The 27,855-nt window shown below is 39.9% G+C and overlaps 1 protein-coding gene across 6 annotated transcripts in view; it reads left to right on the top strand.

Moving 5' to 3' along the window:
• LOC136882440 (uncharacterized) overlaps nt 1-27,855 on the top strand; it is a 171,460-nt gene that overhangs the window by 55,982 nt on the left and 87,623 nt on the right. For 4 of the 6 annotated variants that reach the window (XM_067155087.2, XM_067155089.2, XM_068229525.1 and 1 more), the window contains exon 1: nt 3,693-3,849. The exons of 1 other annotated variant lie outside the window; for it this stretch is intronic. In XM_067155087.2, coding sequence (XP_067011188.2) covers nt 3,823-3,849 — 27 coding nt within the window. In that variant the 5' untranslated portion in view covers nt 3,693-3,822. Of the gene's footprint in view, nt 1-3,654; nt 3,850-27,855 lie in introns of those variants that run through there. One more of the 6 variants, XM_067155092.2, reaches the window with a different exon arrangement.

Raw genomic sequence — 27,855 nt, 5'->3', positions numbered from 1 at the left:
GCTAATCAGTGTGTTTCTCCCTTGCAATGAAATATTTAAATCATTCAAATAGGACGTTATGTCCGCCAAGAAAGCGAGGTCAGCTACCCATTGTTTATTCCGCGAAGTTGGTTGTGGCGAATCTTTCATCTCCATGAACAGAGCAATTTCTTCAATTATTGCAAAGAAGGTTGCTAGCACTTTCGCGGAACTTAACCAGCGCACAATACGATAAAACGGAATGTCGTTACATTCTGCCTCGAGATCCTTTAAAAATTCTTTGAACTGCCGATGGTGTTCAAACCTTGCTTTCTGCAGAAATTTACACATTTTGACATAGTATCCATAACAGATTTAAAGTTGCGAAATTTTTTTGCACATAATTGTTCTTGATGTAAAACACAACGCACTGCGTGGAGTAGGTGGGGAAGGAGGGGAACGGTGCTACTGAATGCAGCGCTGGTGCGCCCCAGCACTAAGTGCTCGAGTTGGAACGGCCTGGCTTAAAACACTATTTTACAATTGAATAAAAGAGTGAAATTAAGAATAATCACTATTATACCCAGGACGATCGAATTTGGAATAAGGGCACCCAGCAATGTCAGTTCATGACACGATCTAGGGAGCCCGCCCCGCCTTCCCACGGGGAATGAAAACCTCTCAAGCAAGCAAGTCAGTTCATTTGAATTAATACTTGACAAATGAAAAAAGTAAAACGAGAGTCAAACTAAAATTAATAATGTAGTTAAAACAAAAAAAAGACAATTCAGTGGTAGTAGTGTGAAGGCCATCGCTTAAAATCCCAACAAAGTACTTCTAGGAGTACTTCCCTGAAAAGGTTCGCTGTGTACCAGCCAATACTGCCAATGAGAGAAGAACGAAGAAATGAAACCGCTTCTTACACCAGTGGCTCTTAAAGTATTTCTTGGTATTCGTTACTTGGTACGTTCAACAAAAAGGCCACAGTGAAGTTGGCATGTAGTTCAAGAATTAGTATGGATCCCATATCCATTTTTATAATAGTTAAGACCTAGAATTGGTATTTGTGAGGGCTAATTTTCCGGCGAAGCTTGGATTTTCATTTTAATAAATCAAAGAATCTATTCAGCAGAAGTGAATACTAAAAAAACAGGAGAAAATATTAAAGAATGAATTAGTTCTGACTTTGGTCTATACAGGATATAAAAATGAATAAATTTTTGGACGAGCTATCAAATATTTTTCGTAAATTTTCTTCATATTTTTCAAAATACATATTTAAAGTCCTCGCTGGCCGCAAGAAATAGCTTCGCGGGCCACATGCGGCCCGCGGGCCGCCTTTCGGAAACCCATGATTTAGAACATACGCTTCATACATATCAATACCATACTTACATTGTTGACAAACTTGACAGATATTTATGAGATATTTACTATACATAAATGGTCAAAATTATTACTAGACGATTTTCGCTAGTCCTCTATATATGGTGGATGGTTCGTGCCAATAAACGTCCTTACTGTATGGCAAGTGGCCAGGATTGCTGCTTTTTGTAATTCTCTGTAAGTGAGAGGGTGGAGATTAAGAACTTCAATGCTCCTATAGTGTCTTTGGTATAATACCATTCCATTCAATCACTATTGGCATCATGATAACATTGTTGAGTTTCCACATGGTTTTTATCTCTGTGGCCAGATCTGTGTATTTGGAAATCATCTCTGTATGTGTTGATTGGAGGTTGTGAGTATTAGGTCATGCTATGTCAATTATGAAGCTGATTTTCTTGTTTTTATCAACAAAAGTTATATCTGGTCTATTGCTGGTAATAGTGTTATCAGTGATGATACTTCTATCCCAGTAAATTTTGTAATTTTCACTTTCCAAGACTGATAGGGGTTTGTACTTCCAATATGCCTTGGTACGATGGATTAGGTTATTTTGTCGGGCTTATTTCTGGTGAATGATTTTTGCAATTTGGTCATGTCTGTACTTGTAGTCTCTGTTTGCCATTAATTGACAACCTGAGGTTATATGCTGGATAGTTTCTGGAGATGTATTACATCGTCGGCACAGATCTGAATAGACAGACGGATCATGCAGTAAATGCTTTATGTACTTCCTTGTGGCAATGACTTGATCTTGTATGGCAAACATGAAGCCCTCTGTTTCTGGATATATATCCGAATGTGTCAGCCACTCATGCGACGCTTGTTTATCGATATATGGCTTATTTAACTCATTTGGATACCGTCCATCAAGAGTTTTCTTTTTCCACAGAACGATCTTTTCCTCATTTGTGGAGAATGACATTGTAAGTGAAGCCGGGTTGTTCAGATTGAGGAGTGTAAAACCGTTATCTGCTACAACCATTGCACTATGTAGGGCAGAGGTTTCTGATTTATGTTTGAAGTAGCAGTTCAGTGATGTAATTTGTTCACTGTGTAATTTCTCAAGGTCTATTAGTCCTCGACCACCATCAGAACGAGGCAGAGTGAGTCTTTCTGAGGCTGATTTTGGATGATGCATGTTGTGTTTTGTCAGTAACACATTATTATTATTATTATTATTATTATTATTATTATTATTATTATTATTATTATTATTATTATTATTATTATTATTATTATTATTATTATTATTATTATTATTATGCGTGAATGGTCCCTTTCGGAACACACGAAGCTTTATTTATGATTTCGTTTGCGGGGGATCCAGGATGCTTTAATCTGTTCACTGAAGATCCTCTTCCTTTCTTCCGTCCACTTGGTACCTGCTCTTTTTGGTACTTCATTCTCTGGAGCAACTTCCCACTTGTCAACTTTCTTTCTATATATATTTCGATTCAAAATTTCTTGAGGTTGAATTTGTGCGTTCATCATGTCCACTTTCGTGTGTTTGTGCCCAAGGGAAATTCTTCAGTTTATCAACTCTTTCAAGAATTTGCTGGGTTAGTCTGATTTCTGCAAGCCTCTTAACATGTCCATAAAATTTTAGCCGTCTTTTCCTGAGGTCTGCCGCAATATTAGATAATTTTTTCTGTGGATTTCCGGAATTGGAGGCGGTACCCTTCTTCCGTGCGACTTGGTCCTAAAATAATAATAATAATAATAATAATAATAATAATAATAATAATAATAATAATAATAATAATAATAATAATAACACCGGATCCCGTGAGATTTCCGAAGTTAAGCAACATTGGGTGTGGTCAAAATTTTGGTGGGTTGCCATGCGCTGTTGGAAGGGGGGGGGGGCGGCAAGGGAATGGAGGAGCGGAAAGGAACTAGCGAACCTACCGTACGTAAACTTCGGCTCATGCATACTTCTGCGGAGGTTCGGGCCTGCCTTCGGGTGGATTACACCCTTACCTTTATATATTATTATTATTATTATTATTATTATTATTATTATTATTATTATTATTATTATTATTATTATTATTATTATAATTTCCTAATTTTTCCAATATGGCGAGGCACATTTTTACAAAATGGCATTGTAAGATACAATAAATAATTAACGGAAAATGTTTGTGAATACAAGTATTTACAAATAAATGCAAACGTATTTACAATGATAACATCAAAGTGGAATGTATGATGAGTGGCAAAAATTTGTTATAATTAATAGGTTCGTCACTTTTGGAAGACATGGGTCGCTTGAAGTGAAGGGAATGCACGAATGATCTCGTCACCTCCCCATTCGTGTTTATCACTCTCAGCTTATTGGTTCAGCAGCTTAAAATATCCGCCACGGTACTGTGGAGTTTGCTCCGTGATATCATTCGTGGAGCTGGTGATAGCTGGAGCGGCGCAGTGTCCACAACAGTTTGTGGTGAGCCTTCATGGGGAACGGCGAGTGTGATGGACACATTGGATATATCGGGAGAGGTAAGATCATGTTAGGATTCATCATAAAATTGTTCAAATTGGCTTCGATAGAGAATATGAATTTTCAATTTGCGAACAGAGTTGCCAAATTTTAAACACGAAAATTCAATACTTGAAGTAATAAATCATTATATTTCTATAACTCGAACGTTAGTAACTCGAATTTTCTAAATCTCGAAGGAATTCTCGTTTCTCGAAGAAATCCTGTATAATTTATGTGTTATATCGTCGCTGTTCGGGCAAAAATTAATATCTCAATGCTCTTCCTATCCATTATTTTTCCATAACACTGGCCACGCCTACCAGCCATATTTATTTATTTATTTATTTATTTATTTATTTATTTATTTATTTATTTATTTATTTATTTATTTATTTATTTATTTATTTATTTATTTATTTATTTATTTATTTATTTATTTATTTATTTATTTATTTATTTATTTATTTATTTATTTATTTATTTATTTATTTATTTATTTATTTATTTATTTATTTATTTATTTATTTATTTATTTATTTATTTATTTATTTATTTATTTATTTATTTATTTATTTATTTATTTATTTATTTATTTATTTATTTATTTATTTATTTATTTATTTATTTATTTATTTATTTATTTATTTATTTATTTATTTATTTATTTATTTATTTATTTATTTATTTATTTATTTATTTATTTATTTATTTATTTATTTATTTATTTATTTATTTATTTATTTATTTATTTATTTATTTATTTATTTATTTATTTATTTATTTATTTATTTATTTATTTATTTATTTATTTATTTATTTATTTATTTATTTATTTATTTATTTATTTATTTATTTATTTATTTATTTATTTATTTATTTATTTATTTATTTATTTATTTATTTATTTATTTATTTATTTATTTATTTATTTATTTATTTATTTATTTATTTATTTATTTATTTATTTATTTATTTATTTATTTATTTATTTATTTATTTATTTATTTATTTATTTATTTATTTATTTATTTATTTATTTATTTATTTATTTATTTATTTATTTATTTATTTATTTATTTATTTATTTATTTATTTATTTATTTATTTATTTATTTATTTATTTATTTATTTATTTATTTATTTATTTATTTATTTATTTATTTATTTATTTATTTATTTATTTATTTATTTATTTATTTATTTATTTATTTATTTATTTATTTATTTATTTATTTTGCTTCAGGCAGGTACAAAACCTAATGATGTGAAACACCTATACATAATACATCGGAAAAAAACAAATAATATGAAATTAAAATTACTTTATCACCAATGAAAGTCCTTGTAAAATAAAATCATTTATATGAAATACAAATACACTTTTATCCAGTAGCATAATATTACAAATTTTCGGTTATATATGCACATAGTGTAACAAGATATTTTAAATATTGCAATTAAAATTATTCACTAACGGCTTTAAACCTGTACTAGTACTGCAATTATATATGATGGTAGTGATGTTATCGAAGATAACAATGATGATGAGGTAGATGGTATTACTAGATAATAGAAAGAGTCCATCAGTCCAGCAGAACATTTTCGTTGCGTTCGTATAGGGGTAGCGTGCCTGCCTGTTACCCGGAGGCCCCGAGTTCGATTCCCGGCCAGGACAGGGATTTTTACCTGGACCTGAGGGCTGGTTCGAGGTCCACTCAGCCTACGTGATTAGAATTGAGGAGCTATCTGACGGTGAGATAGCGGCCTCGGTCTCGAAAGCCAAGAATAATGGCCGAGAGGAATCGTCGTGCTGACTACACGACACCTCGCAATCTGCAGGCCTTTGGGCTGAGCAGCGGTCGCTTGCTAGGCCAAGGCCCTTCAAGGGCTGTAGCGCCATGGGGTTTGGTTTGGTTCGTTTTCGTATACTAACGTGTAAAGGCTGCTGAACTGCCGTACACCACTTAGATATTCGTACTTACAATTGGTTTCATTTTTCACTAACTACATAACTATGTCGGGCCCCGCGGTGTAGGGGGGAAACGCGTCCGCCTGTCAGCCGGCTGCCCCGGGTTCGATTCCCGGCCGGGTCAGGAGTTTTTAATTGTAAATGATTAATATCCCTGGCCTGGGTGTTTGTGTCGTCCTTAACGTTCCTTTCCTCACATACAACACTCTACACTTCCGCTATTACAATTACTAGCAGTTTCATATCATATGGTGCAAGTAGTGGCAAAAGAGCTACAGAGGTCGAGGCCACGAACAAATATCATTTATATATATTTATATAATTTATTCGATTACAACTCAGAAAAAATACGAACAAAATTAAATCAAAAACTGTTCAAATAAAGTTTGAAAAATATCAAACCGCACAACTGATACGCCTGGTGTATATAAACCATGTTATTACCTTCGTGAAAAGAGAGCTGGTGGTGGTGAATATTTTTTAAAAGGAAGTACAACTAGGCAACCATCCTCTATTTAACACTGATCAGAGAGAAAACATTGAAGATGTCTGACACTTCGAAAAATGAAGATATCGGCCAAAGAAAGACAACTACCACGAATGGCATGAAAATGAAAGACTCCCAAGTCCTCGAATGCTCTAATAGAGGGTCGAAATCGGGAAAGAACGAAAGCTGACCATGGGAGATCAAATAGAACAGATGAAAGTGAGGAGCAATAATAGGACTCAGCTAAGAGCCCCGTGGTCGCCAACCCACATTCCCAACTTTAGAGTCCCTGGGTCCCCGTTTAGTCGCCTCTTACGACAGGCAGGGGATAGAAACAGCCACGAAAACTACTACTTCTACTTCTTCTTCTACCGCTTTTCCCACACCTGTGCGGTCGCGGGTGCGAACTGTAGCGCACATGAGGATTTGACCTTGTTTTACGGACGGATGCCCTTCCAGTCGCCAACCCTGTGTGGAGGGATGTATCTACTATTGCGTGCTTCTGTGGTGGTTGGTAGTGAGGGTGTGTTGTGAGAATATGAAGAGGAAAGTGTTAGGACAAACACAAACAACCAGTCCCCTATCAAGAAGGTCCGGCTCCATGGCTAAATGGTTAGCGTCCTGGCCTTTGATACAGGGGTCCCAGGTTCGAGTCCCGGCACGGCGGGGCATTTTAACCATAATTGGTTAATTCCGCTGGCACGGGAGCTGGGTGTATCTGTCGTCTTCATCATCATTTCATCCTCATCATAACGCGCAGGTCGCCTACGGTGTCAAATCAAAAGACCTGCTTCTGGCGAGCCGAACTTGTCCGCGGACACTCCCGGCATTAAAAGCCATTCCATTTTTTTCCTAGCCAGAAGAATTAAACGTGATTAAATTCCCCAACCCGGACGGGAATTTTAAAGAGGCGTGGTTAGATCAGCGGTTTTCTACGCAGACAACCGAGGTTCGAACCCCAGTGAATTCTAGGGTACAATTTTCGCCTGAGAAAAATACATGGCGTCAGGAAGTGCCTTAAAACCTCAGCTATACCCAAAAGTGTACCAGTATAACCCAGCGACGCCAAAATCTTCTTAAATATATCCACACTGAGACGAATTTGTCTTCTTTCCATGCTATGTGGAAATAGTAATTTACGCAATCGCCACGGCTTGGACGTAAACATCTCACTCTTAACGTAAGAGATCGCTTTTCCTGGCTGTTCGTAAATAACTATTAGGCGTATTTCATACCATGGCGTAATTGCCTTCTTCCCATACTCAAAAGACACTTTATCGTACTCTAATATTACTGTCCGCGCTCTTTTGTCATAAATAGTTTCTAATTGGTTGAATTCTGTTTCACCGCAACGTAAGCACGGATAATCAGAGAGAGCATGAACCAACGAACACAAAACTTAAGTTTATTGAGTTTTCTCCTCCTCATTGCAGCACCGTGGTTCTCTACTTATCTACACAAAAATCCTTCAGGCAAGCAACTCAATGTTGAAAACATCCTAGGGATATGAGCTACGAATTAAATAAAATATAATACTGCGCCCGTAGTGGTGCTTAAATGAAACAATGCATTGACTCACATTAGCGCTCATAGTGGTGCTTAAATGAAACAATGCATTGACTCGCATTAGCGCTCATAGTGGTGCTTAAATGAAACAATGCATTGACTCACATTAGCGCTCATAGTGGTGCTTAAATGAAACAATGCATTGACTCACATTAGCGCTCGTGGTGGTGCTTAAATGAAACAATGCATTGACTCACATTAGCGCTCATAGTGGTGCTTAAATGAAACAATGCATTGACTCACATTTGCGCTCGTGGTGGTGCTTAAATGAAACAATGCATTGACTCACATTAGCGCTCGTGGTGGTGCTTAAGTGAAACAATGTATTGACTCACATTAGCGCTCGTAGTGGTGCTTAAATGAAACAATGCATTGACTCAAATTAGCGCTCGTAGTGGTGCTTAAATGAAACAATGCATTGACTCAAAATAGCGCTCGTAGTGGTGCTTAAATGAAACAATGCATTGACTCAAATTAACGCTCGTAGTGGTGCTTAAATGAAACAATGCTTTGACTTAAATTAGCGCTCGTAGTGGTGCTTAAATGAAACAATGCATTGACTCACATTAACGCTCGTAGTGGTGCTTAAATGAAACAATGCATTGACTCACATTATCGCTAGTAGCGGTAGAAAAAGGCAAAGTGCTAATCTAATCGACCGCATAACGATGATTAAGAAAAGGATTGTAATTTTTAGGAATAAATATAGAATATATTCTCCTGCTTTATTATATTTTATTTACCTAAAAGTCGTGGCTCATGTTCCTGAGATGTTTTCAACCGGCGTCTTGCGTCGAAACGCGACCCGCATGGAACTTGATGCACCCTTCCACAACGGTGGTTTTCGACACACATACTGCCCCATACACAGTCTTCATTTTCCGATGGATGTCCACCGGTGTTGCTTGCCTAAAGGGCTAGAACTGTGGATTTTTTTTACAATTGACTTTATGTCGCACCGACACAGATACGTCTTGTGGCGACGATGGGATAGGAAAGGGCTAGGAGTTGGAAGTAAGTGGCCGTGGCCTTAATTATGGAACAGTCCCTGCATTTACCTCCTGTGAAAACAGGAAATGACCTTCAGGGCTGCCGACACAGGGGTTCGAACCCACCATCTCCGCAATGCAAGCTCACAGCTGCGCGCCCTTAACCGCACGGCCAACTCGCTTGGTATGAAATAAATTACATTTTAGCTTAAGTTCCTAATTTCCGTACACCTCCATTTAAAAAGTGTCTGATTGGTTGAACTCCGGCTTCTCTGATTGCTTCACATTTTCTGTCAACTATTTATTTCCCGAACTTCCTTCCATGATTATCATTTGCACTATTGTATTTCAATTTCAGTTTTTATGTAATGTCCATAGAACCGAATACAGTAGAGACAATACGCGACACACAGCGGGATATCGAGAGACAGCTATTAGAGCTCTATCTCTAGCGGACTGACCTGAGAACTACTGATTCTGTCATAAGAAAACGTGTATTTGTGTGTGAAGTTTTTTGTGTTATTTATGCGTTTTCAGTGAGTTGACATAATTAAAGAGTAGAGTGTGTCATTCCTTGATATCTCCTCTCAACATGAGGGGAAAGGTATGGGCTGTATTTGGCTGCAGTAACTATGAAGTAGAGAAGAATGCGCGGTCTTTCTTCCGTTTCCCTCGTGACAAGAAAAGTAATATTGTGTTTGCATATATATTCTTCCAGTGACAAAGATATTTTTATAGTACTTCATAATCTTCTGACCTGGTCGACCCATATTTTAACAGAATTAAAATATAATACGCATATTTTATTGTATAGTGCAGCAGTTAACCTTCAATACCGATGTGTTGTTGTAGGTGTGATCTGTGGGTTTGATTTAATTCAGGAAAATACATATGCATATAAGTGTGGCTGGTTGTGTTCCAAGTTACCCCATTTGGAATGCCGTAATGCGTTGTCAAGCACTGAAGAAAATATGGGTGATTTAAGAAATGTACATATTTTGTTGAAACAATATGAAGATGCAAATTTGCTTTACCCTAATGTAATGGCATTATGGCAAGTATTGCTTATAGGGAAAGTTTGAATGTTTTTGAACCTAAATTTATATATTTTCTTTCTGTTAGTAGGCTTCAAGTTAAAAGGAAAATTGTCCAGCTCTTAAATGTAAATTCATTGAACCATGTGAGTAAGGAACGTGCCGATATTTTTGTTGACAAGTGTTTTAATATGATGATACAATGCTTTTAAATGAGAAAAAAGAAAAATCTAGCCGTGAACGTTCAGGCAGGAATTCTAAAGCTAAAAAAGTAATGCATAAATGAAAGATCAAGCCCTTTCACAGCAGTCCATTTCACATCTTGATTGTGTGTCTAATTTCAGTCTTTAAAATAATAACCTGTTAAATAATTCTTTGTTCATTTATCCAGAATCGCTTTAGCAACTTTGAAGTTAATATCTTAGTAACACTTTCTTTCTAGACGTAATTTATTTATCCATTTCCGTATATACATTTCCATTGATATTTGAATTTAGCGCGAATTTTCAGGTCAAGCCACTAGGAGCGCCACTTGCGACTTGTCTCCCATTTTAACAAGACTAAATCCGGAAGTGTCGCGTATTGTCTCTACTGTATTTGATAGAACTTGACAGTTACACCCTGTGGGTGGGGGATGCAGATGAAGAATACACACACGGTATCCCCTGTCTGTTGTAAGAGGCGACTAAAAGGGGTGACCAAAGGATTGTGGAATTTGAACCAGGAGACTTCTTGTGATTAGTACCATTACGTGAGGAACACCATAGGTCGACGTTACTTGCGATTAGTACCACCATGTGAGCAAAACCATGAGTATACGTGGGCTGTGATAAGTACCACTATGTGAGGAACACCACGGGTCTTGCCGTTGCCTGTGATTTGTACCATGGCGTGCATCTCACCTAGGAGGGGGAGCGGGCATTCGGCTGCACAGACTAGCGTGTAGCAGGAATAGGTGCCGAGCAATGCACTCGAATAGGCTGCTTGAAATGTGTTCAGAATGAGTCTGCGTTACCTATGAGTAGTACCGTAATGTGAGGAACGCCATGGGCCTGTGTTGCCGGTGGGTGGTGTGATACACCGTGGGTCTACATTGCCTTTGATTAGTACCACTATGTGAGCAACACCATGAGTATACGTGGGCTGTGATTATTACCATTATGTGAGCAACACCATGAGTATACGTGGGCTGTGATTAGTATCACTATGTGAGCAAAACCATGAGTATACGTGGCCTGTGATTAGTATCACTATGTGAGCAACACCATGAGTATACGTGGGCTGCGATTAGTATCACTATGTGAGCAAAACCATGAGTAAATGTGGGCTGTGATTAGTACCACTATGTGAGCAAAACCATGAGTATACGTGGCCTGCGATTAGTATCACTATGTGAGCAAAACCATGAGTATACGTGGCCTGCGATTAGTATCACTACGTGAGCAAAACCATAAGTATACGTGGCCTGCGATTAGTACCACTATGTGAGCAACACCATGAGTATACGTGGGCTGTGATTAGTACCATTATAGGAGGAACACCATGGTTCTGATTTACCAGTGCTTAGTACTATTATGAAGGGCCGGTAACCTGCATTAGGACCTCTTTGGAATTCAAGCATCATCACAAAAAATAAGGCATTGTGAATTGGATCAACTGATTGTTTGGGATCATGGACATTTTTCATCACCATTCTTTTTAGATTCTACTCAGTGGATATATTTTAACGTTCTTATTATCGTTTCATTTCGGTTTTCCCTGTCATATTTCATTCCAGCAACACTCTCCAATATCATTGCATTATTCATCTGGCATTCATTAATCATTGCCGCAGAGGAGTGCGACAGGCTTTGGCAGCTGGCACAGTTCCTTTCCTCGCCGCTAGGTTGGGGGCTTCATTCATTCCATTCCTGACTCGATCGAAAGACTGAAAACAGGCTACGGTGTCGCTTATATAGTGGTACTAATCATAGGCAACGTAACACCATGGTGTTCCGAATATAGTGGTACTATATTTTTTTTAGTATTGGGTTTACGTCGCACTGGCACATATAGATCTTATGGTGACAATGGGATAGGAGAGGCCTAGGACTGAGATGCAAGCGGCCGTGGCTTTAATTAACGTACAGCCTTGTGTAAAAATGGTAAACCACAGAAAACTATCTTCAGGGCTGCCGACAGTGGTGCTCGAACCCACTATCTCCCGGATGCAAGCTCACAGCTGCCTATTTCTGTATGAAGATCATCTAATCTGAGACATTTTGTTTATTTATGTTTCAAGTTTTCATATTTAATTCTAACATTCCCCTATAGTATTGCATGTTTTTGCTTCTGACTCGAGTAAAATAATAATAAGAAGAAGAATAAGAATAAGAATAAGAATAAAATGAAGTGTTTGTGCGTATGTCCGCGATGCCCAGCCAAATTTACGGCACACGGAAATCTGAAATTTTAAACATAGGGGGCCCTAATGAACCTCGGAGACGAATTTTTAATTTTCGCTTTCAATTTGTGAGTTTCAGAAAAATATTGTATTTACAAAACAAACACTGTTTAGTGAAAAGATTCAGCAACACGCGTGTCGGCTATGATTGTTAAGAGGGCAATTTCATTCTTACTGTTTGATGCCCAACTTAGATGGTTCGAGTCCCACTGGTCGCATATATTAAATAAAATAATCGATTGTGTTGGTGGGGAAATGTCAAATTGACCAACAACACTCTCTTCTTTTTACAAGTGATTATTAATATCCCAGTGGCAATGGTCACTTACAGTAGTGCGATAATAAAGTTGAAAAATGAAATGTCGTATGGCTTTTAGTGCCGGGATATCCCAGGGCGCGTTCGGCTCGCCAGGTGCAGGTCTTTCTATTTGACGCCCGTAGGCGACCTGCACGTCGTAATGAGGATGAAATGATGATGAAGACAACACATACACCCAGCCCCCGTGCCATTGGAGTTAACCAATTAAGGTTAAAATCCCCGACCCGGCCGGGAATCGAACCCAGGACCCTCTGAACCGAAGGCCAGTACGCTGACCGTTCAGCCAACGAGTCGGACAATATTATAAGTGATAATAAAGCAAAATCAAAACATAATTAGCCTACTACAACAACAACAACAACAACGTCGCACCGACACAGATAGGTCTTATGGCGACGATGGGATAGGAAAGGGCTAGGACTGGGAAGGAAGAGGTCATGCTCTTAATTAAGGTACAGTAACCAGCATTTGACTCGCGTCAAAATAGGAAATTTTCATGGCTGCCGACAGTGGGGTTTGAACCCGCTACCTCCCGAGAACTGGATGCTGGCCGCACTAGCGACTGTAGCTCACTCGTAACAATAAATTAAGTAAAGTGTTTAAGGGGGCACATACAGCTTAAGTGGTCAAAAAAAATGGATTTTTCTATTTTTGTTATGTGATTTTATATTTGACTCTTCTGTGTGATTCCATGAAAGTATTACATTAATATCTGCAATCGTTCTTGAGTTATGGCCTAAAACGTAATTTAAATCCCTGCAGGCACCAAGCCCCATTCTGCTGTCACATAGATCGGAACGCGTTCATGCCTGGTTTTCGAGTTATTACTACAGGCAAATTCATATTTGCCGCGGGAACTGATTGTCATATGACTTGCTCACTTTCTCACACTTCCATGGCACTGGTAGCGACATCTACTTCCTTTTATTATTGTTTGTTGCCATGCCTACGAAAGATCAGCTGTTTTGAATGATGGGAAGCCCCTTTCAGGAAGGAATGGTCTGACAGATGCTAGAATAAATACCTTGACTGTTTGCTATGGAAATGCTATCAGGGAAAACGGCTATTCTATAAACGAGATGAGGAAGGCTATTTGGGCTGTATGGTACCACAAAGCATCCTCAGATGGCAAGCCATACCATTATTTCTGACCAAAGGTACCTAATTCTTGGTGCTCTTACCAAAATGCCTTAGTGGAAGGGCAAGTTCAGGCATACAAACACAAAATAACACACCCCTTTCTATAATGGAAGTTGTCAAACCTGTGTTGAAAGATTTAGTTAAAAAAGATCTCCTGAAGAGGTGTGTAGGAGGCTACACCCAGAACAATAATGAATCCTTAAACTCCAAAATTTGAGAATTTGCCCAAGAAATGGCTTGGCAGGGCACAAATTGGTAGGTATAGCAGTAAATGATGCTGTTATGACCTTTAATGATGATACGCAGAGTAGAATGAAAGTTCTTGAAGAGCTACAACTTGTTCCTGGAGAGTACTGCCTCCAGACTTTCAGCCATATCAATGCTCAACGAGTCACTTATAGCCTTAAAAGAGCTCAAAAATCGACAAAGGAGGCAAGGAAAGTAAGGAGAATACTAAGGATGGAAGAAACATCCCAGAGAAACTCACAAGAGGGAATCATGAATGCATCAAGGATGTTCTAGAGTTCATTCATTTCAGTTGGAACTTTAATGCTCATTTACCGCAACTTGAGTTTTTCAAAACGGTTTCCCTTGCAACATGAACAGTTTTCAAGATATGAGCATGAAACTTTGTACTTTACATCACGTTTTAGTGTTCTAAAATGTGAATTAATTTTGTAGTAATATCATGGTCAGGTCCTTTTTTTTAAATAGTTCTTGAAAAAAAAAGTTACCAAAAAATTAATGATAGGAAGTATTATTTTAAAAATATTACTTAAATATAAAATGTTTTAGATAACTTAATTCAGTTTGTTCTTCAATTATTTCGGAGTATATAAAATCAAAAATTATTAGAATCAGTCCAAAAAATGTGGACGATATGAGGGAAACTCTATTCTTGTGTGAAAAAAATTGCAAAATTTGAAATGTCCAAAACATCTTTAACAATTTTAATTTTCTAAATATTGATAAATGTTTAGGTTTACAAGGACCTTGTAGTCATGCATGCAAAAGTTTAGCTAAGAAGGGCCTGTGGAAGCTGTAGAAATTGAAATTGAATGTTACCCATTTTAGATAGCTTTAAGCTGTATGTGCCCCCTTAAATCGGATAAAACATATGACGTTAAAAGTTTAAATAAATAAATAAATAAATAAATAAATAAATAAATAAATAAATAAATAAATAAATAAATCTTTATTTAGTTATTTACGCAGTGGCTACGGAAACTTTTAAAATCTTTGTTTGAATCAAATTCCCTGGCTATATCTCGCACTCTGATTTTTAATCTCGAATAATCAGGGGGGGGGGATGGGGAATGCGAGATATTCTTGAATGAATCCTAATCTGCTCCCAGCAGTATTCCACTAGAGGCGCCACAATTAAAAGAAGTACGTTCGTATTTTATGTTTCGTAACACTACGATCGTGGCGTCCTTGGGAGGCTCAAGAATTCAGTGAACTGCCTTGAACTTGGTAAAAGATAAAAACCGATCGAGTTGTCCACGTGGTTCGGCTCGTATAGATACAAGCCTGCTTTGGAGATATGGTGGAGTTGGCAACCCCAGCGTCGGCAACCCTGAAGATGGCTGTCCATACATTTCTGTTTTTATGGGAGGCAAAGTTGGAGCTGTACTTTAACTAAGATCACCCCCACTAACTCCTGTCTCCTATCCCAGACCGAGTGGAGTAGGTTTCAGTTTAACAGCGGCTAGTTTGTCTAGCCTCCCATTTCTACATTGTGGAGACGGATAGTGAGAGAGAGGCTGGTCCCGACCGTCGGCTGTCCTGAGAATGCTTTTCCGTGGTTTGCCATTCTCCGGCACTAACGCATTCCGGGACAGGTCCTATTATCGACCACGGCCACACCCGCCACACCTTCTCCTTAACGGGAGGTTGTAAGCTGTATCTCCGCCATGTTAACCCTCTCCTACATGAATTATTTTTCGTTCCCCTTTGGTGAAGAAAGTTTCAAGCTTCAACGGTTCAACTTACTTTCAGCTAACTACGTTTAACTAAGCTTTCAACATTCAAAGACCGAACATTACTGCCTACTGGCCATGGATACGTACTGCAGGTGCAAATATACTTGCACGACCGTAGGTAATGTCTTTGAGGTTGAGCCAGAGGTTCTCCTGAAGCCTGTGGTAATGTGATGGGAAGGGCCTACGGAAAATAAACGGTGGTTGGTACGCGTGGATGTTGACGGGGTGAAAGGAGTACCTTCGGTTGTAGACATGATATGGATTTTTGGGATTAGGTCGTGTCGAGAAAACAAGATGAAACTCTTCCTCAGATGTATCCTACGCAATAGCACTTTCACTCAAAATCGCATGGAGACAAGTCCGGTGAGCATGGCGGGTGTTCCAGTACTTTCCGCTGTTCTTGCCCTGTCACATCCATTCTGCACGGAGCCTGACTCAATACTACTGCCCCATCGCCCTGTCCAATATACCGCCATCTCGTGCTGTGACCATGTAATATGAGTGTCATGCCTTCCAGGATGTATGACCATTGTATGGTAGCACCGTGAGAATGTGAGAAAAAAGATGGTTGCACTGACTTATATCCCAACCCTCGTATTTGAATTCCTGGAAAATTCAAATCTCTATTCTTAATACTTCCTGAAAAAAAGGAACATTTGTCTGGTAAAAAAACAAAATGGAAAAGAAAGCTCCTGAAGATAATTGTCGATCGTCTTAGTGGTTTTCATCTTCTCTGTCCCTCTTCTAGTTTGTTTTTCAACTTCCTAGCTTCCTTTGAACTGGCTTCCAAATTTATATCTGACTTTCTCATACGTAAATTGTCTATTTCACAGCAAACACTAATCATGTTCACATGTGGCTCTATACCCAGATTTCTCAACACCTTAACCCTACTATCGTTCCCCTTATTGAATGCCAGTTCTTCCCCGCACAAACACTGTTTTTGGCACCCTGATCTAAATCACATTATGAAATAAGTCGTTTGGATTTTGAGTCCTTCCATGCAAGCATTTTTGAAGAAGATCGTGTGACTGCAGAGCAAATAAATGAATGCCGCACAGCGTCTATCAGGCAGGCCAACAAACAAAACTCCCCTGGGATCCACAGACCTCTGATACAGTGAGTTCCTCTCATCGGTTGGCCGGCAGGCGCGCCCAGCTTATCTGCCTCCCGTTGACTCATCACTGCCCGCTCCGCAGGAGAGCAACAAGGACAACACTTCTCTCACGTAATCCGTGCATGACATGAGATAACAATTAAAATTAAGAAAATAAGAATTAAGAAAATGTGTAATTAAGAATTAAGAAAATAAGCTCGTACCTTATGACAGGAAATGTTGGAAATGTTCTTCTCCCGCATCCGCACATTTCTGGCATCCTTTTAGGAAACTCCGATTCACACGCATTTTCGTGCCCTGCCATGCAGAACTCATCGAAACCCCGGCTTCTTGTCCAAGTAGTCTTAGGCGTATGTTCTAATCTTTCTGCGATTTCATTTACTGTTTCCTCGTTAAGTACATGTTTAATAACACTTCGCTTCTTATCGAGTAAAGAATCAGATTCTCTCAATTTGCGAGTTTCCGTACGGTCTTTCTATGTGGAAGACGTACACCTGAAAATTGTGTTACAAATCGCCTAACGACTCCGCTGCAAGACTCTGTTTTCACCTAATTATCGTACATAAATACCCTCTCCTGTACCGTGTACACATGTGGAGTCATTATGAGAGTCAGTGGCGTGCACTGAACCCCATCTACCCTAGCAATGTTGGGGTAAAGAACTTTGTATTAACATTTTCTAATTATTCCTTAGAACGCTTTTTATAATGTTTAAAAAATTGCTAACATCTAAGCCAAGTACAGCTGTCTCGACAATCCGCTCGCACTACCGCAGTTCAGCTTCTCCAGCGAGCTGGTTTCCTTGCCGGCGCGATAGAGAGCTACACAGCGAAATTTAAGTCGCTTGGTTGACGCATGCACTTGAAGCTTCCTCGAGGCGGAGCTGTGGCCCCTCCCCCGACAGCAATTTACGGCGACAGGCCAGCTAGCTTAGGTAAGGGGTGTTAGTTTTAATACTTGACACTCGAAGTCTTCAGCGCCGCACACTAGAGACTGCAAGAAAAAATATCAACATCTTAACAGTATAGCTACTTGCACATCATCTTGCTAATAAAAATAGAGCCAGTATATGAAAGCAATTGTAATATAGAAGAATATATTTTAGTCTTGGGTTTCGGCATGTATACAGTTTTTTCGAGCAATTCATTGATGGCACCTGTAGAGTATGTGTTCCGATAGCTGTAGAAAAACATTTAGGTTGCCCAGCATGAACACAGTTGTCTGTGATGGTGGTATATAGTGAATTTTTGTAGTGTTCCTCTTGGATTACAGGTGAAGGTTTCGTGAGTTCTGTGGCATTCTTCATGAATATAACGTGTATTATACGTCGTGACAAATATTTTCTCTCGTTTGTCGTTGATGCACGTACACTCAGTCTTCTTTTCCTGCCACTTTTTCCCACACCTGTGGGGTCGCGGGTGCGAACTGCGTCGCACATGTGGATTTGGCCCTGTTTTACGGCCGGATGCCCTTCCTGACGCCAACCCTCTATGGAGGGATGTAAGCAATATTGCGTGTTTCTGTGGTGGTTGGTAGTGTAGTGTGTTGTCTGAATATGATGAGGAGAGTGTTGGGACGGACATATACACCCAGTCCCCGAGCCAGAAGAATTAATCAGAAGCGATTAAAATCCCCGGCCCGGCCGGGAATCGAACCCGGGACCCTCTGAACCGAAGGCCAGTACGCTGACCATTCAGCCAACGAGTCGGACGATGCACGTACACTCAGTATGCGAGTGAAACTATAAAACTTCAACGACGGTAAAATACCAGATAAATTTTGCTGATTAGTTTTAGATTATGCGTTTTAAGTAAACAAACCAAATAGTTAATCCCAGTGTATTTTTGTGAAAAAAAAACCATGACTGTACTATCACGAAGGGTCATCGGATGAAACTGTAAGTACATTGTTTAAAATCTTGTATTCGATTAAATTATGATGGTGTCGTCACTGCCGTGAATATCAATTTGGAAGTATGTGCGAGCGTATGGTTGAAAATATTCTTTCTCAGGTAGACCTTTCCACGAAAAATGCAGCCTTATAAAATGGTAATGTTGACTTTCGAGAGTGTAGGGGGGGGGCTGCGTTTGTATATATTTAAAAAGCATTTTTTCAGCTGGGGTAATGAATATGTTCACTGCTTTGAAGTAACACTTCACAACTCGAGAACAGTTGGAGCGACAAAATCAACACTTAACACATGTTCTAGGCACGGACCTGAACTGCGAAGTGCGGGCATTCCCGTGTTGTCGCGGTGCTGTGTAACGGGAGGTGATGAGTCAACGGGAGGCAGATAAGCTGGGCGTGCCTGCCGGCCAACCGATAAGAGAAACTCGCTGTAGAAAGGAACTACGCCAGAGAACTGAAAATATTCCATTCTCGGGAGAGGAGAAACAGATCTAGAAAGGAGGTATGGCTCTCGTAATGTCACGAAGCATTCAAGTGGCCGTTAAATGACGTTCCGGATGGACTTCCATCTAACGAAATCGTTAAAAATATGAACATGGTATTTTCAACCCAAAATGGCTTACAACCTCCCCTTAAACCGCATTACCATTACAGATCTGCTTGGCACGTTACCGTTTAAGAGGCCCGCCGTGCCCCCCCCCCAAAAAACCCTCCTTCCTGCCATAGCTGACCAAGTTCGTGTAGGAAAGATGAATGTAGGTAGCTTCAACAGCTGCCCGTGAACATCCCTCTACACTTGCAAGTAGGTGGTCATTGTTTTAAGAAGAAGTGAAAGTGGGCAACCATCTCTCTTAACATTAATGATAGGGGGGAAGAGATCCCACACTTCAAGAAATGAAGGTATCGGCAAAACAAAGGGAAGTGCTACGAAGGACCCTCTAAGCCTCGAAAACCTAACGCCGGCTGGGTCGGAAAACAACAAGAGCTGACCAAGGAATATTGGACAGGATAGATGAATGTGAGGAGCCTGGCGCAACAAAACGGAAGAAAATCCAGGCTCAGCAAGGGAAACCGTGGTCGCCAACCTCTACGATCTTCTTTTAGTCGCCACGAACCTTCTACGCTGGCGTAGCACGGGGAAGAGGTGTTATTCCCACGTGGCGCGTCCCAGGTGACGGATAGGGGGGGGGGTGTCCTAACCGGCTTGCCGGCGGACTTGATGGAAATAAAATACCTCTAGCGGACCAAACACACTACATCCTGCGGGTGGGGGACGCACATGTAGAATACACCCACGGTATCCCCTGCCTGTCGTAAGAGGCGACTACAAGAGGCCCAAGGGGCTCTCAACTTGGGAGTGTGGATTGGCGACCACGGGTCCCTTAGCCGAGTCTTGGCATTGCTTCCACTGACTTGTGCCAGGCTCCTCACTTTCGTCTATTCTGTCCGACCTCCTTTGGTCAACTCTTGTTCTTTTCCGACCCCGACAGTATTAGAGCATTCGAGGCCTAGGCAGTCTTTCATTTTCTCGCCCTTCGTGGCCCTTGCCTTTCTTCGTCCGTTACTTCCTCTTTCGAAGTGACGGATTCCTCCTTTCTTCTTCCTTTTTCTCTCTCTTTACCCCCTGTGTGTGGGGGACGCAGCCGAATAATACACCCACGGTATCCCCTGCCTGTCGTGAGAGGCGACTAAGAGGGGCGACCAAGGGATGATTGAATTAGAACCATGAAACTACTTTTAATTCGTACCATCGCGCGGGGAACACCATGGGTTGCCTGTACTTGCGAGTAGTACCACTATATTTGGTACGAAATAGGTTTGTGATTAGTAGCAGCAAAGAGTAGGTTCTCCTGTTGGTTTCCAGTACCCGTGCGTCGTACCCATGTGAGCAGCACCGTGGGTCTGCGTTGCCTGTGATTAGTACCCACTATGTGAGGAACACCACGGGAATACCGGCACCCGTGACTAGTACACCTAGGTGAGGAACCTCATCAGACCGGGCGAGTTGGCTGTGCGGTTGAGAGCGCGCGGCTGTAAGCTTGCATCCGGGAGATAGTGGGTTCGAATCCCACTGTCGGCACCCCTGAAGATGATTTTCCGTGGTTTCCCATTTTCACACCAGGAAAATGCTGGGGCTGTACCTTAATTAAGGCCACGGACGCTTCCTTCCAATTCCTAGGCTTTTCCTTTCCCATCATCGCCAAAAGACCTATCTGTGTCGGTGCGACGTAAAGCCATTAGCAAAATAGAACCTCATCGGTTTGCGTTGGCTTTGAGCGGCGCCATTGTGTGAGAAACACCATAGGTCTGCGTTACCTGTACGAAGTACAATACTTGTGAGTAGTACCATCTTGTGTGGAACACCGTGAGTCTTCGCTACTTTTGATTAGTACCCCAACATGACAAATACCATGGTTCTTCTTTACTCGCGACATGTACCATTCTGAGGGGCCTGGATTTTGGACCCCTTTAGACATCAAGCATCCTCGATTCAGGATTATGCTTTATAGGTGGTCCCTTGGTCAGTAATACTATTATTTATGATCTTTTTTGAATCGGATCCACTGTTTTTGTTTGTTTGTTTGTTTTTTGTTTTGTTTTGAGGTTCATGTCCATCCATTCATTCTTCATGACATTTTCTTACTTTGGTCAGTGGATGATTTTGAACCTTCTGTTGCCATTTCATTTCGTACCATTAGGGGCCGATGACCTCGATGTTAGGCCCCTTTAAACAACAAGCATCATCATCATCATCTTTTTCCTTGTCCAGTACTCCTTCATTTTCTGGCTCTAAGCCAGCTTTCCTTCCTCCGTCAGCTGGTCCCTGTATTATTTCTACTACCAAGCAACGTTTGAAATATTCCCCGCTTGATGCTTGCCGAAACTGTGGGCAGTCATGTATGGACTCATGCGGGATCCTCAGTTGTTCCAGATCCAACTTGACCGAAGAAATCCACTTATTCCTGGATGCCTTTCCTCTACCTGCTACAGCGAAGATCCTGATGCTAAGTCTGCAGTGGTTAGGTGCGCGTAGGAGACGAGGCGCCTTGTCTTCCTGATGTTCGTAGAGCTCATAGTTGTGCCTCCCTCTCCTTTTACGGGTCCCTGTATTCTCAGGATCTTCCTTTCCTTGCGTTCTAGTTTCCTGAGAGGACCTTTCCTGGTCATCGCGAGACACTCAGAGGCTTTACGACTGTATTATACTGCCTGAGTTTGAGGTTCCTTTATTTTATGAAAAAAAAATCCTGATTCTCTTTTGGTGGAGAAAAAGTAACTGTCCTCATTAATTCTTGAATGAATGAAAACCTACAACCTGTTTTCCAGTCAGTGACCAGGTCAGGGATGTAATGAATGAATCATATATAGGCTATTATTACGATGGGGTCGCCACTCCCAAAGTGATATATTAATGAATGATAGATGCTACGAAATGAGAATGGAGAGTGTTGCTGGAATGAAAGATGACAGGGAAAACCGGAGTACCCGCAGAAAAACCTGTCCCGCCTCCGCTTTGTCCAGCACAAATCTCGCATGGAATGACCGGGATTTGAACCACGGTATCCAGCGGTGAGAGGCCGACGCGCTGCCGTCTGAGCCACGGAGGCTTTTCCTAATTAATTCTTATAGAAGAAAATAACCGAAGCTTTTCTTTGCCGGGAAAATTGAACAAATTTTTTGCTAGTTGTTTAACATCGCGCAAACACATCGAAGGTTTTTGACGACGGAGGGATGGGGAAGGTAGCGGCCGTGGCCTTAAGGCGACACTCCGGAGATAAAAAGATAGTTTTACCTAATGCATGGATTTTTACGAAACGTTGTGGGAATGTCACCTACATAAAGTAGAGATATCACGAATATTTATTTCATATACAATTAATCATCATCATTAGTCGTTGTGCTCATTACTGAGCGTCGTGACCTCATAACTCCATCATTTCCGTGTTGCAATCTTGACAAGATGTCTCCATTCCGAGCGGTTTTCACATTTCGTTAATATGACCTGAAGTGGTAGCCCAGTGATCTTCTTCGCCTGATCTATCCATCTGCTTGCTGTTCTTCCTCGTGGTCTACTGCCTTCAATTTTGCCTTGTAAAGTTAAATTTTCCAAGTTCTCTCCATCTCGTCTTAAAATGTGGCCAAGGAACGAGGTAACGTTCACTCACACGGGAAGATAGGCCTTTCATGATGCAGAGTTCGTCCAGAATGGAAACGTTAGTTCTTCTTTCTGTCCAGGGTACACGTAGCATTCGCCTCCAACACCACATCTCAAAGGCATCAATGCGCTTTTTGTCTTTAGCATTCACGGTCCAGGTCTCACAGCCGTACAAAAAGACAGAGAACACTAGTGATTCTACCAAGCGCATCTTCGTGGCTTTTGATATTGCCCGGTTCTGCCAGATCTTAGTAAGTTTAACCATTGCAGCACGACCTAAGACAATACGTCTTTTTTACCTCTTTATCACAGCTTCCCGTGTCATTGATGCCAGACCCCAAGTATACAAATTCCTTAACTATATCCAGGTCCTTCAGGTATCCCGTAAGTTGGATTTGACCTTACCGATCATTTACCATTAGTTTGTTCTTTTTGATGTTTATCTCTAGACCATACTGAAGACTAGTGTTCTTCACCCTTGTAAGCAGGTCATGAAATTTTTAATTCCATTTTTTCATGAAATTTAATTATCATGTTAATGTAAATTCGTAATTAGGTAGATAATCCTTCTTTTAAAAGCACTACGTATCCATTTTTCTGTACATAATGTATATAAGGAGATATATCGTACTAAAGTTTGTGTAATTTTTACGTTTTAAAACTTTTGACTTAAAAATCCCTACTACTTGAAAAAATTCTGCAATCAAAAATTCCATATGCAGGTTTCTTAATATAGCTGTGATACATATACCATACAAATTTTGTTACATTTGGCAGAATATTATGGGAGAAAATGGGATTTGAATATAAAAATACAATTGGCAAACAAAGCATTATCACAGTGATAAATTGTTTGAACTCAGCGGAATAACTTCGTGACAAGAAAAAATAAACTCAGTCCTTTCAATTTCAGTCATTTAAAAAATTACCAAACTGACAAAAATATTGATTTTTATCTCCGGAGTGTCGCCTTAATTAAGGTACAGCCTCAGCATTTTCGTGACATTGAAATGGGAAATCACGGGAAACCATCTTCAGGGTTGTCGACGGATCTCCCAAATGCAAGCCCACAGCACGACGAGCCTAACCGCACGACCAACTTGCTCCGTAAATGAACTATTTTCTTTTGGCACAATGGAACTAATTGTTCTTTCTCTTACGGAATAAAATAATAGGTCCTCTTCTCTCTTTCAATTTTAGGAAAAATCACGCACTCGCATTTCTTATGATTTTTTTAACAATAATTGGCTTTACATCGCACCGACAGACAAGTCTAATGGCAACGATAGGAAAGGCCTGGGAGTTGGAAGGAGGCGACCGTGGCCTTAAGGGAGGAGACCCAGCTTAACAAAGGAAAAAAAATAGATTAATTTTCCTTCGATTGTTAAATATGCTACAATTGTTGTTGGCAATTGTTGCACATACCCCAGTATTGGCATGCTTCCTGGCAACCAGAAGCAACTTCAATAATGTCAGAATTTTCATAATTATAATATTTTAAAATAAAATATTCAAAATTTCCCGCCTTTTTAACAGTATATCACTGTTTCCCTTATAAATTACAAGTTTATAAGAATTTTCGTACTTTTCCTTTTTCAAAGTGTGTATCAAAACTCCAGCTACAAAATGAATCTCAATCATTGACATAGATTTGGATTTTTTGTCGCGTTTTTGTTCCGACCACCAGAAAATATTAATAGCTTTTTAAAGTAAAATGTTATATAAAATCGAATTTAAATCCTATTGATCTGAATGAGGTATAGATTGTAGTACAACATTATGGCAGCAAACTGTGAAAAAATCATAATTATCCGTGAATCAGTAAGAGGGTTGTGAAGGAAACCGTGATATATTGTTAAAAAAGCGGGAAATTTTGAACATTTTATTTTTAAATGTTATAATTAGAATTTTGACATTATTGAAGTTGCTTCTGATTGCTCTTAAGCATTCCAATCCTGGAATATGTGCAGCATTTGTCAACAACGTTTGTAGCATATATAACAATCGAATCAATATTGGCCTATTTTCCCCGTGTTGAGCTAGCTTTCCCCCTTAATTAAAGTACAGGCCCAGTATTTGCTTGGAATGAAAATGGGAAACCACACAAAACCATCATCAGGGCTGCCAACAGTGGGGTTTAACCCACTATCTCCCAGATGCAAGCTCACAGCTTCGCGGTCCTAACCGCATGACCAACTCGCCCGGTGATTTCTTTTGGATCTCTCGCGGTTTCCTTCTTTATCGAGACCGTTAGGCTCTCACCAAGGTACAGTACTTGAATTTAACAACTTTAGTTACCTTATTCTCCTTTGTTGTCATTATGTATCTCGAGGCTTCTTTAATGTTGGTCATGTAATGTGCCTCATCAAACGATATCTGCAGGCCGGTTTTCACTGCTCTATCTTCCAAAGTATTAACTTGCATTATAGCAGATCAACAAATTAACATCCATCTTAAAAGATTTCCAACTTAACATTAATGTAAATAAAACTAATGTTATGGTTGTAAGCAAATCTAAAATGAAGCCAGAGGCACAGCTCAGAATTGGAAATATTTTAATAAAACAGGTGCACAAGTTCTGCTACTTAGGATCCGTTATTACCGATTACAACAGATGCACTGTGGAAATAAAAATAAGGATTTCCCTGTGTAAGAAAGCCTTTGAGGAGAAGGAGCAGCTCTTAAGTAATAAATCCTTAAATACTGAACAAAAGAAATTATTTATCAAAACTTTCATTTGGAGTGTGCTGCTACACGGCTGTGAAGGATGGACTCTCTTGAAGGAGGACATGAAACAACTAGAGGCAGTGGAAATGTGGCTATGGAGGAAGATGACAAGAACTAGCTGGATTGAGAAGAAAACTAATGAAGCAGTGCTTAGAGAAATAAACACCCAGAGACATTTAATAACAACGATAAAAAGGAGAAAAGCGTCAGTTTTCGGTCACATTCTCCGGCATAATAACTTCACAAAGAACTTGTTCGAAGGCAAGGTGATGGGAAAGAAAGGCAGAGGGAAACCACGGAAGAAGATCATTGAAGAGGTAGTTGAGATGATGGGATGCCAAGGTTATGGAGAGATGAAAAGGATCGCAGAGAGAAGAGATCAATGGTTACAGCCTTTAGATAATGATGATGATGATAACTGAATCGATGTTCTCTGACAGCGAATGCTAAGGAATTGATAGTGATGTTTTCTTTCTTGTACACTATCCTTACTTGGTCTTTAATGCCTTTTTCTACGAGTGCTTTTTCCCAGTCTTTGAATACCTTGTCCCGGACACAAATGAACAGAAGTGTGGATAGGCAATCTCCTTGTCTTCCGGCTGTCTTGACTTCAAAAGCTCCTGATATCTCCCCCATGAACTTAACCTTTGAATATGTGTTTGTTAGGGTCCCCTTTATTAATTCTATTGCATTGTATATAGGGTGAAGTAAGGTTATTTGGTGATACAGGTAATTTGGTAATAATGTTTTAAACGAATGCCACCACAAAACCTGTTCTGTTTTTAATTAATTAATAATTAATGCTATTTGCTTTACGTCACACTAACTACTTTTTTACGGTCTTCGGAGACGCCGAGGTGCCGGAATTTAGTCCCGCAGGAGTTCTTTTACGTGCCGGTAAATCTACCGACACGAGGCTGTCGTATTTGAGCACCTTTAAATACCACCGGACTGAGCCAGGATCGAACCTGCCAAGTTGGGGTTAGAAGGCCAGCGCCTTAACCGTCTGAGCCACTCAGCCCGGCGTGTTGTTCTGTTTTTGTGCTCGTCTGTTGTCAGCTGGGTGTCCTGGGTTTTTTCCTTTGTCCTGCGCTCAGGTATAATCCTTGGATTCTTTCACTTTCTGAGGTATGAGATTTTGTAACACTCAGCTGTAGTGATTTGGCAAGTGCAGACTTATTAAATGCAGTGTGCTATTCAAGTGAAATAAACTGTGGCAATAAACCGTTTGTTTTAGTTAGTATTGGTGTCGAACTGTTCCTAATAAAGTGAGTTATTTTTTGCATTGAGAGAAAAGTTTACTGCCGTAACAATTTTCGAGACAAACCTTAAGAAAATACCAAAATATTTAAGCAGTTTCTACTCAGCTGATGGTAACCCACAATAATGTTATTTTCTATTTCCAGCTTGGTTCATTAAATGCCTGAAGGAATGAGAATTGTATATATATTTATTTCAGTTGTAGGTAGTGTAAATTAACAAATTTCATCATCAATTTCTGAAAATAGACCGCCACCAAATTAGCTTACGATAAAATGCCAAAAAAAGGAAAATGACATGAAACAAAAGCCTCGACAAGATGATAATCCTTAAGTGTACAAGCAGTACAACAGTGCAGACTTAGTGGTGGCGGCTAGATTAGTGCGACATCGCCTCTCCATCATCCGAGAAACGATCTACACCGTTTTTATTACGGCTAGGGGACTCCACAACTCTACTATCGTGCCCTAGCCGTCCCAATAAAACAGAATCAGGCCAGGCACCAAGCAGGAAGCCGGCCTCCCCTATCATGCCAAACATCATCTTATCCGGTGTAGATCTCTCCTTCAGCGATGCAGCTCTACTGGCCTACCTCAAGAACGAAGGAGTTCCAGCAATAAATCTTTCAAGAATCCAAGTAGACTTCACCCCCACTGACAGAGTGCTAATCAAGTTAGCCACAGAACGGGCAGTACACGCAGCCATCAGATATGGAATATATATCCACGGCAAACCACACCTTGCAGAGCCATGCCCACCGTACATGGCAAACGATCTCGGACCGGACCCGGGAACCCAGTCACCCCAGTCACCACGAACGGCAACAAAGATACCTCCACCACCCTACACCCCCCCACCATACATCCCACCACACCAACCGTCAACCCATCCTTTCACCACCCCAGTAACTACCATCACCACCACCCTTG

This window comes from Anabrus simplex, chromosome 10, assembly GCF_040414725.1.
Source record: "Anabrus simplex isolate iqAnaSimp1 chromosome 10, ASM4041472v1, whole genome shotgun sequence".
Lineage (NCBI taxonomy): Eukaryota > Metazoa > Arthropoda > Insecta > Orthoptera > Tettigoniidae > Anabrus > Anabrus simplex.
Note: the sequence above shows the minus strand (reverse complement) of the source record. Positions and strands in the feature narration are given on the sequence as shown.